The sequence below is a fragment of the Leuciscus leuciscus genome (genome assembly GCF_965113295.1).
Source record: "Leuciscus leuciscus genome assembly, chromosome: 22".
Taxonomy (NCBI): Eukaryota; Metazoa; Chordata; class Actinopteri; order Cypriniformes; family Leuciscidae; genus Leuciscus; species Leuciscus leuciscus.
In genome coordinates this window covers 31779130-31798931 of record NC_138746.1, presented here as the reverse complement: position 1 = coordinate 31798931, position 19802 = coordinate 31779130, and the positions used below count along the sequence as shown (strand labels likewise).

At 37.1% G+C, this 19802-nt stretch overlaps 1 protein-coding gene across 5 annotated transcripts in view; it reads left to right on the top strand.

The window, feature by feature from the left end:
- qkib (QKI, KH domain containing, RNA binding b) overlaps window positions 1-14691 on the top strand; it is a 113824-nt gene extending 99133 nt beyond the window's left edge. For 2 of the 5 annotated variants that reach the window (XM_082154646.1, XM_082154644.1), the window contains exon 7: window positions 4233-10451. In XM_082154646.1, coding sequence (XP_082010772.1) covers window positions 4233-4336 — 104 coding nt within the window. In that variant the 3' untranslated portion in view covers window positions 4337-10451. Of the gene's footprint in view, window positions 1-4232; window positions 10452-12580 lie in introns of those variants that run through there. The other 3 variants (XR_014201757.1, XM_082154645.1, XM_082154647.1) reach the window with 3 other exon arrangements.
- The last annotated feature ends 5111 nt before the right edge of the window (window positions 14692-19802 follow it).

Here is a 19802-nt window from a genome sequence, read left to right as displayed (position 1 = left end):
TAAAACTTAAGTTGCTGTTTACGGTTGCCGATCAAACATCTCAACTTAGCGAAAGACTTCATGAATAAATACGAATACAAATTGGACGTGCGTGTAAAGCGAGCGTTTGAAGCGAAATAGACGCACCTTTTGAGGTGAAATTCGCTTCTTGTGGGAGGGTCAAGTGCTAGGCGGTGGTCTGTTTGCGAGATGGCTGATGTTGATCGAGCATTCATCGAGAGAGTCACTGCTCTGTATTTGCTCTGGAGAGCAGAACAGCAGCGTAAGGGTAACGCGGCGCGAACAGACGCCAAAGTTCAGATTTTTCAACTCTGTTTTCAGACGCGAATTCGCTTCAAACGCATGAATGCACAAAAAGCACCAAATAAAATCACTCGTGCATAACGTGCGTATCACGCCAGACGCTCAATTCGCCTCTTTCGCATGAACTGGACACGCGAATGAGGCGAAATCGCATCCATCGCGCATCTAAACGCATCTGTCGCACCGCAGGACCTCCAGACGCGCGTCAACGCGCCTTTACATTGACTTAACATGGAAATCACTCGCTCCAGACGCTCCAGACGCTCAATTCGCGTTCGGTGTGAACGCAGCATTAGGATCGATCTTGAAAAATGCTCAAAAAGTTTTCACATATTTTCTGAAGAACATCTTGAGAAGAAAATGTTCTGATTTTATGGCATTCTTGCTGAAGACTCGCTGATTAGCTCGATGAAAAACACCCCAAAGACCGTCTTTTGCCGCTGTCTGAAGATCACCATAATAATCATAATAAGTGTGCATACAATTGTTAATAAAATATTTAACCTTAAGAGGTTAGCCGGATCATTTCCGTAATGACCAACACAATCTACCAAGAGCAGCACAAACTAGTGTCTGGTTTAAGACGTGATTTTTTGAAGCGGTAAGTAATGGTGCAAATACCAGTTAATTGACTTAGTACGCAAACCTTAGTAAATCAGCTTGCACAATTCCTTTAAATACTCTCCTCACATAAATTTTGCATCTGAAAGGGAAACTCCTACAAATGCATAAGCAATAAGGTCAGCTGCAAAAATAACCTTTTTCAGCTGTAATCCTTGCTGTTGGATTATTTTTCCCCTTTTCACTTAGAAATTTCTTGTAAAGTTCATATTTAATTACAAAGAAATGGCAAGTAACACATTGAAGTAAAAATGAAATTTTAAAGTAGAAAGACTGACATTTTCTCCAGTAATGTGAACTTTGAAAAAAAAAAAAATTTTTACAGTGTAAGAAGAAAATAGGCATTAAAAAGAATTGTATTATTATTAATGTTTTGTGAATTCAGCCCCTGATCTTTTGTGTTCATGAAATTCCATATAAAAATAAAATAATGTATCAACAAGAGGATGTATATTATGATATATAATACATTACCGTGATATAACATGTCTCATACTGTGATGTAAGATTTGATCACACCGCCCACCCCTTCCCTATGCCTTCTTCTAAAATATCCTCCAACATAAACACACCCAAAACCTGCCCTCCTACACCAACCAAAAGCCTCTCGTTTCCCGCATTAAGGCCACCAGCACCACCAGCCTCTGCTGTCGCAGAAGGACGTAATACGCAGTAATATACAAACAAAAACAACAATACATCAAGCCTTTTCCACTTAATCCATTTAGCGTCGTAAAAAGTCCTCGCTCATCACAAAAAAAAAGAAGAAAAAATCCTTTTAAGAAATGTTTGCATAAATGATTTGGCTTTTAAGTGCTCTACTGGCTTTATATGAATAATGAGAGCGCTCTCTCTCAAAAGCCCTGTCCTCTCCACTCCACACAAGCTGTATGGCTTCATTAAAGCACTTGAGAAAAGCCGATTATGAATATCATGTTTCCAACAGCATTCTGCCAGTTTAACACTGGCTTCTCCCAAAGGCACGGTGTTAAGTTGAGAAGCGACAAATAGCCCGTCCCAATGCCAAGAGCAGCGTGTCCAATTAGAGCAGATGAAGGAGGGTTTAGCTACTGTCCAATAAGCATGTTTATTGAGCCGGTCTCAAGCAGGATGGTTCTCAGCACGGTCCTTATAGGACAGTCTCGGCGTTACACTGTCTGTGGGTGGAGGGAAGGACGGGCCGTTCACATATACAGCGATTTTGCAAGAACTGGGCAGCTGGAAGTCAGACATTTTAATTTGGCGATTTCCAGTAACCAGTGTGGGCGTGGCCAGTGTGGGCGTGTCCACCGTGTGGGTGTGGCCAGTGATGCAGCAAAGTTGAGGAAAAAAGCATATTTATGCAAATGAGCAGTGATGCAATGCCACGAGAGAGAGACATAAATGTTACCCATTTACAACTTAATTATTTCCACATTTTAAAATAGTAAGTCATCACGATGAAATAACACAAATGGAGGTTTGGGTAAAAAAAACTAAACTATTATAGTTTTTGGTTAATATTAGAATTTTTAATTTGATTAAATTTTAGTTAAAGTTTTAGTAATTTAGTGGTGTCTTTTGTCATTTTTATTAGTTTTTATTTTTAAATAACACTTTACAGTAAGGTTTCATTAGTTAACATGAACTAATAATAAACTGCACTTCTACAGCATTTATTAATCTTTGTTAATGTTCATTTCAACATTTACTAATACATTATTAAAATCATAAGTTGTATTTGTTAACATTAGTTAATGCACTGTAAACTAACATGAACAAACAATGAACAGCTGGATTTTTATTAACTAATGTTAACAAAGATTTACAAATACATCAATAAATATATTGCTCATTGTTAGTTCACGTTAGTTAATACATTAATGTTAACTAATCATTGTAAAATGTTACCAATATGTCTATATAGTTGTATTAAGTTGTAGTTTATGTAGTTTTATTTATTTTAGTACTTAAAGGGTTAGTTCACCCAAAAATGAAAATTCTGTCAGTAATTACTCACCCTCATGTTGTTCCAACCCCGTAAGACTTTCGTTCATCTTCGGAACACAAATTAAGATATTTTTGATGAAATCTGAGAGCTGATCACTCCTCCATAGACTGCTAGGTGGCCCAAACTTGCTGGCCCAGAAAAGTTTTTAAAGAGATCATTAATATAGTCCAAGTGACTACAGTGGCTCAATCTTAAGTATATCAAGCGACGAGAATACTTTTTGTGCGCAAAAACAAACAAAAATAACGACTTTATTACACTATTCATTTCCTTCTCTCTGGACCTCTAGTTGGTTCGCGTAGTGTTTTTGCGCAGCGCGTCTGTGTTACACGTCACCACGTAGGCTCACTATTGGCCGACGCTGGTCTCGTGTGTGATGCGTGATGACGTGCAACACAGACGCGCTGCGCAAAAATACTACGAGGCCCAGAGAGAAGGAAATGAATAGTGGAATAAAGTCGTTATTTATGTTTGTTTTTGCGCACAAAAAGTATTCTCGTCGCTTGATATACTTAAGATTGAGCCACTGTAGTCACTTGGACTATATTAACGATCTCTTTAATAACTTTTCTGGGCCAGCAAGTTTGGGCCACCTAGCAGTCTATGGAGGAGTGATCAGCTCTCAGATTTCATCAAAAATATCTTAATTTGTGTTCCGAAGATGAACGAAGGTCTTACGGGGTTGGAACAACATGAGGGTGAGTAATTACTGACAGAATTTTCATTTTTGGGTGAACTAACCCTTTAATTTAAACTATAAAAAAAGTCTGAAATCTGAAATCAAATGTTTTTTTTTTATTGCAGTTAATGTTTATTTCATTTCAAGTAATGAAAATGTTTATGCTTTGATTTTAGTTTTAGATTAATGCAAATGTATTTTTTATTAAAAATTAAAAATTAATTTAAAATATAGCTATTTTTGTAAAACATAAAAGTAAATTCATGTCAAATTTACATTTGTTTACAAAACAAATATCAGGCATGACAGAAACCATCTCAGAAATGATTAACATTCTAGGTTTGATTCATTCATTGATAATCATACAGCTTTTATAATGCACTGCTGAAATTCACATTTAAGAATATTCTTAGTGTGCAAGTAAACCGATTCCTTGTCAGATTAAAACGGCGACATGTTTCCACGGCCTGCATATTGCTTTTGTGATCAAATTTTTAAAAGCTATGAACAGCCCCCCAGAACCATTAAAGCGGTAGTAAGAGTGATATAATGTCTGTATGTGTGAACGCCCCATAAGAGATGGAAGGGTGTTTTTGGAGAGGTTTTCACCCTGTCTTCTTTCTTGTGTGACCTATACAGCGTCCTCAAAGGCCGAAGAGCTGCCCCTCTACCTGGGCTTTCAGACCTGTCACATTCCCATCACAGTCCAGCGCGGAGAGCCAACCGGTCGGCCTCCCTTTTAAAGTGCCCCTATTTGCCCCGCCCCCTCCGACAAGCCCCGCCCCCACACCGCAGACACGCCCCCCCTGCTCCGCCTCCTGTTATCGGACTGGCTGTACTCCCCGGCCTCTTTCATTCTGTCTGTTTCTTTAAATCATGGTTTTTGTTTTTCTGTGTTTGGTTTTGTACTTTTTTGTTTTTTATCTGTAATGTGATGTTTTAGTTTGTTTTTTTGTGTGTACAATGATGAGGGAGACAAAGCACTGAGCCCCAAACTGCTGCACAAGCCTTTCTGGATGACCCCCATCCCTCAGTCTGAGCGGGACACATCAGGGTGAGGGGCATCAGGAGGGGCAACATGAGGATGGTGAGGGGACAGTGGGGGTCGAATGGGGGCTGCTTAAACTGTGAGGGGAGACTATCTGAGAACGGGCATCTGTTGAAGCCAGGCTGTTCACTGAGCAGTTTTAGGACAGTTTAACGCACTATGGTGGGGCATTTTGGCTTAAAATCTGAAGTGACATTATATATTTTATATAATTATATATTTCAATATATATAATCACACCACAAGGACATTTCCAGCTTTTAAACCTTTCTACTTAGCCTGTTAATAACGTGTCAGGGTCATAGTTTACCACAAAATTGTTTGGCGTTAAGAAAAATTAAGATTTTTTGCATTGTAACATTTTTTTTGTGACTTTTGGTGACATTTTTCTAATCACTGTTCAAACCACATGCTTAAGGATACCATTTCAGCTGTGCTTATAAAGTATTTACACATTGTAGTATTTGTTACACTGAAGTATTACAGTTTTAGTTCAATAGTTTTTATCTATTGTGATTTAGGATTTTTATTTTTTTTGTATCTGTAGCTTAATAAGATTTCATTAGTTAACATTAATGTATTAACATGAACTAAAAATTAACATGAACATGAATATTAGTAACATGAACTAAAAATTAACAAAACATTTGTTACAGTATTTATTAATCTTTGTTAATGTTAGTTAAAAATCCAGCTGTTCATTGTTTGTTCATGTTAGTTCACAGTGCATTAACTAATGTTAACAAATACAATGTTTGATATAATAATGTATTAGTAAATGTTAAAATAAACATTATTAATAAATGCTGTATACATGCAGTTCATTATTAGTTCATGTTAACTAAAGTAGTTAGCTGATCTTAACTAATGAAACCTTATTGTAAAGTGTTACCAAAAAATCTAAAGCAGAACACCCAGATGCATTATAGTAATGACAATATAGGAGAACATGTTCTTATTTGACTTTTGTCACAATGCAAAATATCTTAACAACTTTATGCAAAATATAATGTCAGATTTTTCTTTAGATTTTTGGTTGAAATATGATGCATATATACAGTGCTGTTCAAAAGGGTTCTTTTAAAGAATTTTGTTATTAAATATTAAATAATATTAATATGATTAAATAATATGAATATTATTAAATCATTAAATACTTTTATTTTGCAAGGACACATTAAATTGAATCAAAAGGGACAGTAAATAGTCAAACAAATGTCGTTCTTTTGAACTTTCTATTGAAGAATCCTGGAAAAAATATGCAGTTTCCACACAAAAACTGTTTTCAACATTGATAATAATAGTAATGATGCTGAAAATTCAGCTTCGATCACAGGAATAAATAACATATTAAAACATATTACAACAGAAAACTTTAAATTGTAATAATATTTCACAATATTGCTGTTTTTATACTATTTTTGATCAAATAAATGCAGCCTTGTTGACCGTAAGAGTCTTTTTTCAAAACATTAAAAAAATAGTCCTGACCCCAGTCCTGTTGAACGGCGGTGTATGACCTGGTTTCACTGAGATTGCCTGCCATCGTCTCACAAACTGTCCTAGAGCGCGCTCCGTCTGACTGTGTTGCTTCCCGCCACTAATTTCCCCGTTCCCTTCCTTCATTCTTTAGGTGTGGCTTTCCCCACGAATGGCTAAAAGCGTTTCCCAGGATCCCCACTGCGCCCCTCATCCCATCTGAGTGTTAACATTCACACGCTTTCGTTTCACAGCTGCCTTGTTGGTTTTGAGTGATGTTTGTTCTCAAGCATGAATCTGGCCTAGCAGTCAGTCCGACACACTCCTGTTCGTTTACACTGGCTATTCCCAGAGCCCACAGAGACTGTACCTGTAATGCCATACATATGCCTTCATGCTCACACGTTTCCCCGGGACTGTGCCGCTGACTGCTACGCTTTTGTGTGGACTGGAAGGAGAGAGAAAAAAAAGATCGATTGTTCTGCTTTACTAATCACTTAATTCATTGCCGTACATTTCTATTCTCCTGTTTTTTGTTTTGTTTTGTACTCCAGCAGATGTGCCTAAATGTTGTTCTCTCTGTGCCTTATCTCAGAGAGGGACTTTATCAGTATTATATTTAAAAACACTGTCGCTCCTGCGCAAGATTACGTGAGTAGTAAAGCTTCCCCGGTGAGAGTAATGTCTGTGATCCCGTGTCCAAGCCACGCAAAAACCCACCGATCCACTGGGGATAAATGAACCATGTTTGAATTTTGTACAAACACGTGTTTGGAGATTTTACAAAAGTATTATTTGTGCCTTAACTTGTATAATTTAAATGATTTGCATTTGTCAACACACCTGATGGAGACTGTGAGGTTTGACTGATCTGATGTTGATGTGTTTTCTGGTGATGTTATTGCAATCCAAGCAGGTGCGGTGACAGCTAAAGTTCGAAGGCACGATTTGCGCGTCCATCCTTACCAAAGGGTAGTGACCGCAGACAGAGGTTAGTTTAGTTCATGTGCTTCTCTTCATCACAGTAGCTGGTCCTGATCTGTTGTGAAGCATGTGCGGTTTGAGCATGTTAAAAGACGTGCCATTTAATAAGGTGTGTTTGTTCTGAACCCTTCAGTTCCTGTGCGCACACACACACACACACACACACTCGCGTATATGTGGAGTGGTTGACTTCATTCCATTATTTTGATGACCTTATGATTTCAGCATGATGTTGATGACAAATAATGGATCTTTTCATGTGAACATGGGCTTTATTCACCCAATTACAACTCATTTTTAGTTTTCTCTAGTTATGCAAACAGTAAATCAGCTTTTATATATTTTGACTCTTGAAACATTTGGACACCATTTGAATAGATCTCATCATGAACTTGTCCTTTGTATATGAGCTAAAGTGGTTGTTTAGAAGTACATGTAATACAATAGAAATCGCAGCGATAGCAATAATGCGTGTTGAAATCCGTGTCCGCTATCAATAGGTTACAGGCTTTCAGAACAAACTGAAAAATGCCATTATTATGAAAACCTTAAAGCTGAAGTGTGTCATTTTGTCAATGTTAAAATATATGCAGTCACAATTATTAGTTAGCCATTCTCAGATTGATTCCCCTGAAATGTGTAAAGACTGAGAATGAGCCAAAGACTCCTTCAAAACATTAATCTTTTCCCATGAGCATCCCGACCAGCCCAACACAGCAACATTGACTTGACCAGTGGCGGAATATATGGAGGAGGAGAAACCTGTTTGAAAACAGACATTATTTGATGTAATTCTGTTTTATGATGTTAGTGGTGCAGAACTCACACACTTCAGCTTTAAAGAAAGGAAAGATGGCCTTTACTAAATCTGTTTCACCTTGTGTGAATCAATAAGTGTAATAAATAATTGGAATATGATACGGGCACAGCCTGTTTAATTTGACCATTTTATTATCTATCAGTTAATTGGTTAAGATCTATTTAAGCACTAATGTAATAATCAAATCTCTGCTGATAGTGAGATTTGATTGACAGTTATCAATATTTTAATAGTCTGCAGTCTTGTGTAATGGATATCATCTTTATCCAGTGTTGCCAAATATTTTTAGTGGAAGTAGCAAAGTAGCAAAATGTCGCTAGATGACGTAATGTGCCAATTGTCTGCAGTTTTACATCCGTTTTCTCCCCTAATCCGTGCTCACATACTGGATTTTAATACTATATATAGCCAAATGTCCAATAAAGGACTCTTCTCATTTACAGATTTTCTGTCAGACAATGGAAAGATGATGATGACTAGTGATGTTAACCAGCTGTCCAAAAAATCACTAGATTCAATGCGAGTTGCTTTTTTTAAGAAAAGAAAAAGTCTGTTAATTTCTAATCTGTGACAAAGTCTGTCTGTATCACTAACTGACCTGAGTGGATTTTGTGATGTAAATTAGTTATAAAATTATTAGAAAAAATGTTGAATTATTAAATTCTTTAAAAATTAATGAACAGTGCAATAAACGTGTACTGTAGTCCAAAAGACTATATACAAATAAAATATACAACTTAAGTATTCAGAGTAACATTCTGAGTTTAATGTTGAGAATATAACATTAGTGAACAACGAGAAAGAAGAGAAGAGCATCTCAAGCTTCAGTGCTTCATAACGTTTATCATAAATATTAATATTAATCATAAAACATTGTTTATTTCCAGGCTTAAAATAGTTTTGCATTTTATTTCAATTTGGACCCCACCGCATGTTTAAAATAATTACATTAATCATAAAAGATTTTATTAGTCCATTCATTAAGGTGGATAATGATTTGACAATAATCACCTCAGCATTATGAAACAATTACAAAATCAAGTCTATCTCAGTATTTCCACAAACTGTAAACTCTGAAATGTCCCTGTTCACATGCATCTAATACATATAAATTCAGTCGGCGCAGGTTAGACAGTGTGTGTGTGTGTGTGTGTGTGGGTGTGTGTGTGTGTGTGTGTGGTCACAGATTTGACCTAGTAAGACATGTTCCTGGGTCAACGTATTTGACATTCCTGTCCGAATATTTAGTCCTAATCCTAACCCTGCCCATAACGTATCCCTAAAATCAGAGGGAAATGACTAGCACTGATGTAGAAGCACCTAACCCTGGTTAAGAGCCTAAACTTGACATAAACTGTAAACTCGTCCCTCAAATCTGATTGGCTGATTGGAATGTTGTTCGAGAATCAACGAAGACGTTGATCCAGAAACATGTTGCACTCGGTGAAATCACATGGTCAACGATTCAGATGTTTAATTTGCTTAAGCTGTCAAACGACCACAGTTATCAAGCAGATCAGAGACTGAGGTTGCTTCCTCTCTTTTACTGTTTTGTTTTTCATATCCTTTTTTTGTGCTATACGTGTTTTTATATAATGGAACTACTGCTTTGAAGAAAATCTACTTTTGAGAACCCATTTGCACAGAACTTCCAGATTTCCAATCTGTGCATTTGTACTGGACCACACGAATCACTTTTTTTATTTCAGCTGTTTACTTATTTTTTATTGTTATTATTATTTCCATCTGTCGATATTTGCCTCATTTGATAAAGTGTTTCTATGTGGCACAAGCCTTTTATTTTGCACTGAATACATCAGAAACATTCATCTCTTTTTGAAAAAGTGAAAGCTACATCACACCTCAGAGCACGAAACTGAAGTGAATCTGTCGAGTCTTGCGGTTGACCGCTGCGAGTGGACGTTAGTGTCAGCGCCACTCTGCGGATGTGCGAGAGTAGAAATGCATTTAAGAAAAGAAAAAAAACTCCACTTGATACATTTTTTTATGTTTTACTGTAAGCTTCTTTTTATTTTGATTTTTGTTGTTGAAAAGAAAATAGTATTTACTTGTGGCTTTTAAAATATCTATAAAAAATATATATCTAAAAAAAATATATAAAGCAGGAATGTATATGAATTGTCAAATTTTACTTTTGGAAGAGATAGTAATGGTATTATAGAGGGCTATTTGTAGGAAAGAAAAATATGCATCATAGCAGCTTTATAGCACCATGTTAGAAAATTTCCTATATTTTTGGATATATGTTAGGGCTTTATATATGAATGATAAGACTTTTTCAATGTTTATATGCAAAAGCATTTTATATTATGTGTCCTGTGATAGTCTGAGGGTAAAGGTTAAAAGTCCCACAGCTTGAATTTCCATGGCTATTATGCTAGAAAATACCTTGTAGTGTTGCTTTGTATCATTAAGGCCAAGATTTTTATGTTGTTGTACATAGAACAAAAAGGAATTTGAAAAGGCAATAAAAAGTTTTATTGAATTAAAAACAAAAAAGGCACCAGCGGTTGTTTTGGACCTAAATTATTTCTGACTAAATTTCTCAATGCCTCGATTCTTAACAAGAAAGCATTGATCTTCCATCTCCATCATAACTGCCGTCTGTGTTTAATAGCAGTCATGTGACCTTCACCTTCACCTTCAGATCTCCTCTCATTTCATCAGCAGCTTCTTCTCTCGTGAGCGCTCACACTAGACTCGTACGCGTGCCACCGTGAGCATATGCTCAGAAGATCTGTCTTTCACCGTGGACCGAAGTTCAGGTTTGAAGTCATATAGCGAAAACCATAATGTTGGATTGATCTCTTGGCTCTAACAAATCATTTGAATGCATTATTATTTATTAACAATTCATTGGTTTAAGATTATGCACTCCAACATTTGAACTTGAATCTCTCCTGGACAAATCAAAAATGAAATTGAAAGGGTTTAATGACATCATATCCTGTCACGCTTCAGCCTAGTGTGACCGCTCCTCCAGTCTGTCCATTCACTTGACTGCTACTAACCATTAGACACATTTATCACTGTTGTATTCTTTTGTATTTTCTGAGTGTTTTCTCTCTTGATTTCTTCCTTCTTAACACGTGACCTGTCAGGATATATGCTTTTACCTCATGATTTTATTATATAACAAAGATGAAGACCAACAGTTCTTCCACGGCTCTCACATTCAGTCAACCCACAGCAAAAGTTTTGTGCAATTAATGATCAAATTAGTTAAAGCTGAAGTCATTTCTTCGCAATTAGCTCCACAAAATGTTTGTTTTCAAACGGGTTTATTGAATATTCCCCGTTTTCAATTGGACGAACCAACAGAAAGTCCCGCCATCAAACACCAATTCAAAAAGTCAAGTCAAATTTATTTGTATAGCACTTTTCACACAATATGTTTCAAATCAGCTTTATAGAAAATCCAAGTGGCCTAGTGGGAAGTTGCTTAGACTTAGTCTAGTCTAGTGGTTATGTTCATGCAACTGGCCCCTGATGTTAATGTTTATAACATGTTAGTAAATTAGCAGATTATAATATACTTTACATTTTGCACCAATACAAGCAAGAGATTTGCTATATAGTATGGATTGCTTTACGTGACTGTACTTGATGTATGCAGATAAAGTTGGATTTATTATATATTCAACTTTATATAGAGAGCTGTGCGATTAATACAGTTTTGGGGAAACCTATAATTTGCGTACTTATAAATGAACAAATTCATATTAAATAAACATAATAAGCTGTGATAAATATATATTTTAATATATTATAGGAATATTTTCATATAAAACTACACTAAAATTTAGCATAGCTCTCTGAATAATAACACATTTAACTGTTTAATGTCTAGCACTGAGATATAAAGCCCGGGACACACCAAGCTGACATCAAAGAACTAGCGGCGAAGAAAGCTGACTGTGTTGTCGCGCCTCGGACAAAACGTTGCGCTTGAACACACCAAAATGACTAAAGGCGACTTTCAGCTAGCATGTGTGTTCTGTGCTGCCTAAGTAAATATCTGTCCATATCAGCAGCAGATATCAATAGTCTATTTTCATCATTCAAAAAGTGAAACCGAAACTAGAGCTGCAGACACACACCATAAACAAAGCAGCGCTTGCTTACCATTTTAAATATCAATCACGCTGATCACTTTTTTTCGTTCCAGTCGTGTCATGTTATTATGAAAATATTCGAATGCTCAGGTAAGATGGCGTAAAATTATAACAGCCTTCTGTCTGTGCCGTCTTAACTTCTTTGCTCGCTTTCATTACTTTCGCTTTTATTCTCGTGCACTGACTCGTTCGCTAAACTGAACAGCCAATCAGAGTTCTCTATCTCACCGACAGCGATTCAGCGTGCTGAATAGATCCGACAGCATCCGACGAGACCGAAAAAATAAGCTGACCGTCGCTCAAAAAACGTCCCGGCTTGGTGTGTCCCGGCCTTTAAAGCTGTGCTGTGGGGAGACTCGACTGAATCAAGAGCCTATTCTTGTGATCGGTTTATAAATGCTTTTCATATTGTCATCCTGCTTTCACTAGCTGAAACTAATCTCCTCTATCTTTTGTTTCCTTCCTCCTTTCCTTGTTTCCCTCCCCCTTTTCTGTTCGTTTGTCTCTCTAACCCACTCAGCCACCACTGGCAACTAACCCCTGACCTTCTGACCTCTTCACCCAATGATGACCTGCCCATTACCTGCCTGCAGATCACATCTCTGCCCTAAAATGAATGAATGAAAGACAAAAAAAAAAAAGAGTATCTAAGAGCTGTCCCAGGCAGTGGATATACAGCTTGCACTCGTTGGACACGGAGATGCTCCTGCCGCAGTAGATCTGCACTCTTTGTAAGCAATAAGCAATAATGATTTTCCCAGCTCCCTCTAAATCAAAGCCAGACCTTCAGCGATCCCAGTCCGCCGTCAAAACCCTACAGCTCCATGACGGCACTGAGGAAACGGACCGCTCCAGTGATCCTGCAGTTACGGTAATGAGTCTGAATGTAACGCATGACGGTGTGAACGGTGCATGCACCTCTGTATCGCATCATCGCAACCCGGTACACCGTTTGAGAAGCGATTTCAGTGAGACGGCTGAAATCACAGAAGAAGAAGAAGAAGACTATCTCCCTTCCGGAACAATCCGACACTTTCAGTGAACAAGCCTCTCTGAGGATGTATAAGCCATGCTTGCCTATCTGCTGTACAAATGTATGAAATTTGTAGATAAAAGTTCAAAGAGTGACAAAAAGAAAACATGTACAGAAACAACACTTTTATGATCCTCCAGAGAACGTATATTTTTACTACTCAATATTTTATACTGTCGAATTATTGTGAAGAGAACAAAAAACAGAACAATACTGAACCCTTTATGAAGTGAAAACAATCCAGTTTTCTGTAATTGGATGTAGACGTGGATGACCAAAACAACCCTCTCGTTGTGCCGATGGGGCTGGTAGGGAAATATCATTCAAGTGCCTTATCATAGTTCTCATGATTCATGTTCAATATGAATGTCATCATCAGTGGTGAATGATCAGACCAGGGCTGTATTTCCCAGAAAGCATTGTGTCTACGCCGGACTCGAGCGGCGCAAAGCGATGCGATAAAAGCCAGTAGAACCCATTATAATCAGTGATGCTGTCTACACTGGATGTGACGCGACATGACAAATCCCCGAGAGTAAACCGATGCCCCGATCTCTTTCTGACGTAGCTCACGCTACTTTGACACAAAGGACAAATGGATTTGTAAGAGCCTCAAGCTGTTGCGGAACCATAATGGCCTCTGTGATCTACTGAGACTTACGATGCTTTTGGGAAACCCGGCCCGGGTCAGTACACACAGCTTTCCCTTCCGAAACCACATAACTGACGGCTCGCCGGCCTATACCTGCCTTCCTGTTTCCCAGTATCACACTGTCAAACAGACTCGGGGAGTCAAAGTGTATTAGTTGCCTTCAGTCTTGACACATCCTTCAGAATTGTAGGTATTTTGCTCGCAGTACTTGAATGAATTATTTTGCACATTATGTTGAAGTTTAGTGCACTGTTATATCAGTATGGTACGATACAGTCACTGCAACAAAAAAATACTTGGTAACACTTTATTTTAAGGTGACGTAGTTACAAGTTACTACATGTACTTACTATTGAAATAACAGTAAATTATGCATAATTACAAGTAACTAACCCTAACCATAACTCTATTGTAAGTACATGTAGTTAACTAATATTACTCAGTACTTATTTGAGCAAGTAGAATGTAACTACGTCACTTTAAAGGGTTTATTTTTAAAGTGTCAGTGTTACAGTGTGATTATACAGTTAAGTACTGAGTAATAATAATTAACTACATGTACTTACTATAGTGTTAGAGTTTAGGGTTTGGTTTAGGGTTAGTTACTTGTAATTATGTATAATTTACTGTTATTACTATAGTAAGTACATGTAACATGTGTAACAAGGACACTAAAACAAAGTGTTACCAAATAAAGTGTAACCAAAAATTGTTTTAATCAGTATTTGTGTTTTGTTTTGCAGTTAAAATATCAAAAATATCCCTAATAAGCAGTGTTATTATAGTATCATTTAGAGACTATTATACCTTTTTATTAATATTTGGAATTAATTTGAGGTAAATTGTTTGTCATTTTTTTAGTTTTCTGTATTTTCCCTCGAATTTGCTTTTATTAATTTTTTATTTCATTTTTAGTTTCACGTCTACATCAAAAACAAGTTAGACTAAATGAAAATGATCTATATCTATATATATATCTATATATCTATATCTATATCTATATATATATATATATATATATTGAGTTATGTCAGTTAATGTTTATTTTATGTCCAGCAATGAGTGTTTTGGTGTTTTTAGCTTGAGTTAAAAACTGCAATAAGGAAGTAAAAAATAAAAAAAAGAGTTTTGAGAGAATATATAGTTTATCTTCCTTGTTTTAAGCATAAATCTCACCAAATGAATAAATAACTGTTTCCAGTTGAGTGAGAATAATCAACTTTAATTCAAGAGATATTCTCTGCCAGCAAGTTTTGATATTGTATACTTTTGCCTCTGAAGTGAAACAAAACAAATACTGATTAAAGAATGATATTTTGTGGATTTGAGACAGCATGTACAGTAGTTGGTGATGGGATGAAAGCGGTGGGTAAGCTGTGTGTACTGTCACGTTCGTCCCCCTCGAAACTCTTTCTTTACTATGCAACACAATGGCCTCTTGAGGGGAGTCTCTGTGACATCAAACATGTCTTCCTGTTGTGTCTGCATTCCCCTTCATTTCCACTTATGATTCTCCAGTGCCATAACAATATTGTGATATCAACGAAGGTACTGATATCAAGGTCTGATGCGTTTGAAAATGCTTTGAAGTATGAGATGTGAATGATCTATGTATTAAAAGCAGTTTTTTGGGGGGTAGTAAGAATACAGAAATTTAATAAAAAAATAAAAATAATAAATACTTAATGAAGAAAGATGCGAGGTGAGTTATACAGTCATTGATAAAGCATGATGTCTCACACTCAATAGCAATTAAAAGTATATTATTCTGATTAGTCCTGGTTTTTAAGTTCAGCAGTGAAGTGTGTAATTCTGACACCAAAAGGACTGATAAAAAAGAATGATTTTCCAAGCATGGTCAGTCCAACAGGAAGCCCCGCCCCCCGACCCGTACCATTGGTTAAGCCAAATGACACATATCCACTCGTGTTTTGAGAGCTCTACTTTATAGTTGTTTCTGCACGTGAAACTGGGATAAAGGGGAAAACATCAACAAAATTACACACTTTGGCTTTAAGAATCAAGTTTGATCATGTGAATGTCTTTTATCATACATGTGGATATGTGTGTACGACATGCAGTCTTTCAGTCTCAAACGTGTGTGTTCCCTGCCCAAGTATTGCCTATGAGAAGACATGTCTGTTTTAACAGCCATTGTTACAGGTTTATGATGTATTTTTCTATCTTATTTTATATGTATCTAATAAACAACATTAAATGCCTTGTCTCTGTATCCTGACTAGATGAAAAGATGTCTTCATGTTGTTTCTGAGAGTTTCACGTGAATCATTGTGCTTTTCGCTCTTTAAAAGCCGATAGCACATCAGGGTGTTTTATCATAAGCAAGTAATATTGCATGCCATTATCCAGCACTGATTTATCATATGGTTATTTGCTGATGTGACTAAACAAGGTCCTTGGTGGAGTTTCCGTGGCTGGAGACTCGGCTGCTATGCATCAGCTCTGACCTGTGCCAAGAAAGCACTTTCACAATTGCTGGAGCTCTATTTCATCCTGCCCTTAATAAGTCATGCGCAAGCTGGCTTTGTCATTAGCTTCAAAGCTACATAATGCAGGGGATATTTAACGCTCTTCCCTAATAGACAATCAATCAGTGAAGTGTACTCAGAAAAGATGCTTCTCTTTGCTCGTGACCTTGCCCAGAGAAATCAATACAGCATCAATAGCACCTCAACACAATACACTACCACATTATTGGGTTTTGCCATGGTCAGTATTGCCAGATGTCAGACTTTTACTGATTAAATGTGCTGGAACTGCAATATTTAGCTATAGAAATGGCATTAATGTTATACTTTTTAGTACATTTAAATTCACTTCTTCATTGGATTAACTGCTTTGAAAGTCATTATAAAAAGCACTCATTATAGCAAAATATTAAACTGATGAGATTGTCCGATCAAGCATTCCAGAGAGTCGCGTAATTATGAATGATACTTAGTGGAAGAATTGTTTATTGTGATTATTGCTGAAAATAAAATCTTATCATTCAAGGACCATTGGTGTCTTTTATCGTTGTTGCAAACAGGTTCTTAAGGAAGAGACTGTGATGTTACCATGTTCTGGTCAGGGCTTTTCAAATGAAAAACCCCTCCAAATGTGATGATCCCATTGTGAATGAACTCCTTTAAAAAAGTCTGCGATTTATTTTTATGTATAAAAACACATTTAAGCCTACACTGAATGAGAATTATATGATTGTTTCTAAAAAATTAAATAATTGCCTGTTATATTCCATTGTACTAAACAAATTGGTAAAATATATCTACATGCTGATTTTTTTTTTTTTTACTCTTAAAATAATAATTTAATATAATGAGTTCTAAAATGTATACTTTAGACTTTTAAAAAGCAGAATTAAATTTTTATATTATCAGATTTGGTTAATGTAAAAAAAATAAAAATCCTTAAGTTTAACATATTACATGAATTTATTGAGTTCAAGTTAACTTTGACATCCCTAAAATTTTGAAAAAATATGTTACAATACGCTTATCATAGTGAATAAGGGTAAGACAAAAAACACATTTTGAATGCATTGATGATCTATTGACAAAACTATTTTGAACAAATTGTTACAAAGTGTACCTGTAAACTAAAATTAAAAATAAAAATAAAACAGAAATTTAGAAAATAAAAGCAAATTCAAAATATTAATGAATAGCACTATTGCATAAACAATCCTAAAATAACGCTGGTTTAAAGCGCTCCTGCACCAAACATCAGACAACACCAAGCAGGGTTTCCGTTTCATCTTAATTTCTGTTACTGCACTAAACAAGCAAGTTCATAATCACACCCCCACTCTCAGTACTTCTTCATTCCTCTCTTTCTCCCTTGTCTTTTCCCTACATTCTCTTCCTCCCCGTCTTCTTGGACCAATCCAGGGCCGTTGAGTGGAATTGTGAAGTTTATCACAGGGCTCGAATTGCCTGGGCCTCTGTGGCCCTCTGCTCTGGGCTGATAAGACATGCCAGGGGCCCCGTCGGCTGTTTGGTCATAGAAATCGCATCTTGAGTCGCCGTTGGGTTTTGAGCCATGAAAGTGTTTGTTTGTGCAAGTAGGAGAGAAAGCGACTCTGCTCCCTGGATCTCACGATTGGGCCGCAGGACACCCGCTCTCTCCTTGACTCCAGCTTTTCCCACTCTTTTCTTTGCTCTCGTTCCCCCACTTTGGTTTCTCTCTCAGCTTGAAGGCAGAGGGGGTGTCAATTATCCCGTGGTTGGAGGAGAGGATGTTCAGCGTAGAAGGCTCTGCATCCCACTGTGCTGAGATGGGAGGATGAAGGGTAAAGCGAGTTGCTTACTCTGGTAATTAAAACAGTGATGGTGCATTGAAGGAAGCTGTTGGAGGGAGCGACTTTTCATTTCCACACCGCGGCATACAACATAAACCAACAGACTGTTTGCTCTCATTATTAGTTTACAAAACAAGCTGTTTAAAAGTTAAGACCATAAAAACAGTTGATTCATGAGACGTAGGCCAAGACTTCTCGCAACTTTACCCAGGGCTGTAGGTTGCGGGGGGTCAGGTCCCTAGTGACTGAAAGATGCTACTATATAGCTTTACAGAACAATTATATTTTCAACTTGAAAGTAAATATACATATAATGTAGATATTTTAATACATTTTGAATTGTTATTTTGTCAATAAATTCATAAGTCCAATCAAACTTTCAAACATCTCCCCCTATCTCATTTGTGTGACAAGTTGTTACGTGATGAATCTGCATTTTGGTGGACAACAGCTCAACAGATGTTTGTTTTAAAACAGAGGGTGAGTAATTTTTTACTCCTTTACTTGCGTAATAAAAGCCCACTTTAAAATATAGTGGTTATTGTGCATTTTCAACGTGTTTATTGCTAAGTTTAGCTCAGCAAAACAGACTCAGATCAGCTCTTACAAGTAATCCGCGTGTAAAATGGTTGTAGTCATAGTAAAATCACTTCAATATTATTATATATGGAATTACACGGTGTCACATTGTGTGGCTGTAACGAGCACATGGAGATGGAGTCCAATATCAACAGTAATAATAATAATTCCGAGAGGAAAAACACAGGAGAACGGAATAACACAATCACATCAAGCTAAGAACAGGTGTGTCAGGTTTGGGGATTGAGGAGATGAAGCGAGGACTCAATTGCAGGAAAGATGGGTTTTTATTTTTATAAAAAATAAAACAAAAACAAACAAAAACTACCCCGAGGGGGAAAACAAGACAGAATTGGACTTGGACTTGGACTTGGACACACACACACACACAGCAGGGAAACACACGGTGTACATATGACGACGAACCAGCACAGGACTGCAAACACAGGGAGAATAAATAGGGAGCAAACAAGGCAGGTAACGAGGGAGTTCATTTTATTGGGGCAAATGAACCAATAATCAGGTAACATGGCACAAGGAAACATGACAAGCCATGTGCTCACACCAAACATGACAAAAACACAAGCACAAAACGAGACATGAACACGCAGCTAATGAAAACTCATAAGTTCACACAAAACATATACTTCACACAAAACAACATGAAAGCACACAGCTAGTGAAAAACACAAGATATGTGCTACACAGCACAAGACAAAACATGACATGAAAGCACACGGACAAGAGCGTACGGCTCGAGCGAACTCGAAACCGCACGCTCACACGACAAGACAGAGCGCACAAGAACGAGCGTAAGCTCATCCTGTGCGCTCACAGCAGAAAACAAACACGCGGAGCATGGATGTCTGAATCCCGACACAGAACCCGAAAACCAAACTAGACCGACGTGCCGGGATCCAAACACCATGCCCCACATACGTAACAAGGCACGTAGACAAGTGAGTGCACGACTCGAGCACGCTCGTAACCGTGCACTCAGACAAAGATGAGACAAAACCGGGAGTGTCAGAGCTCTGTCACAAAACCAAGAATTGAACTAGACAGAAGTGACAGAACCCTGGCAAGATGAGGAACTAATGAGTAACTATGGAAACTAATAACAACCAGGAACACAAGCAAAATAGGAACAGGGAAAACAA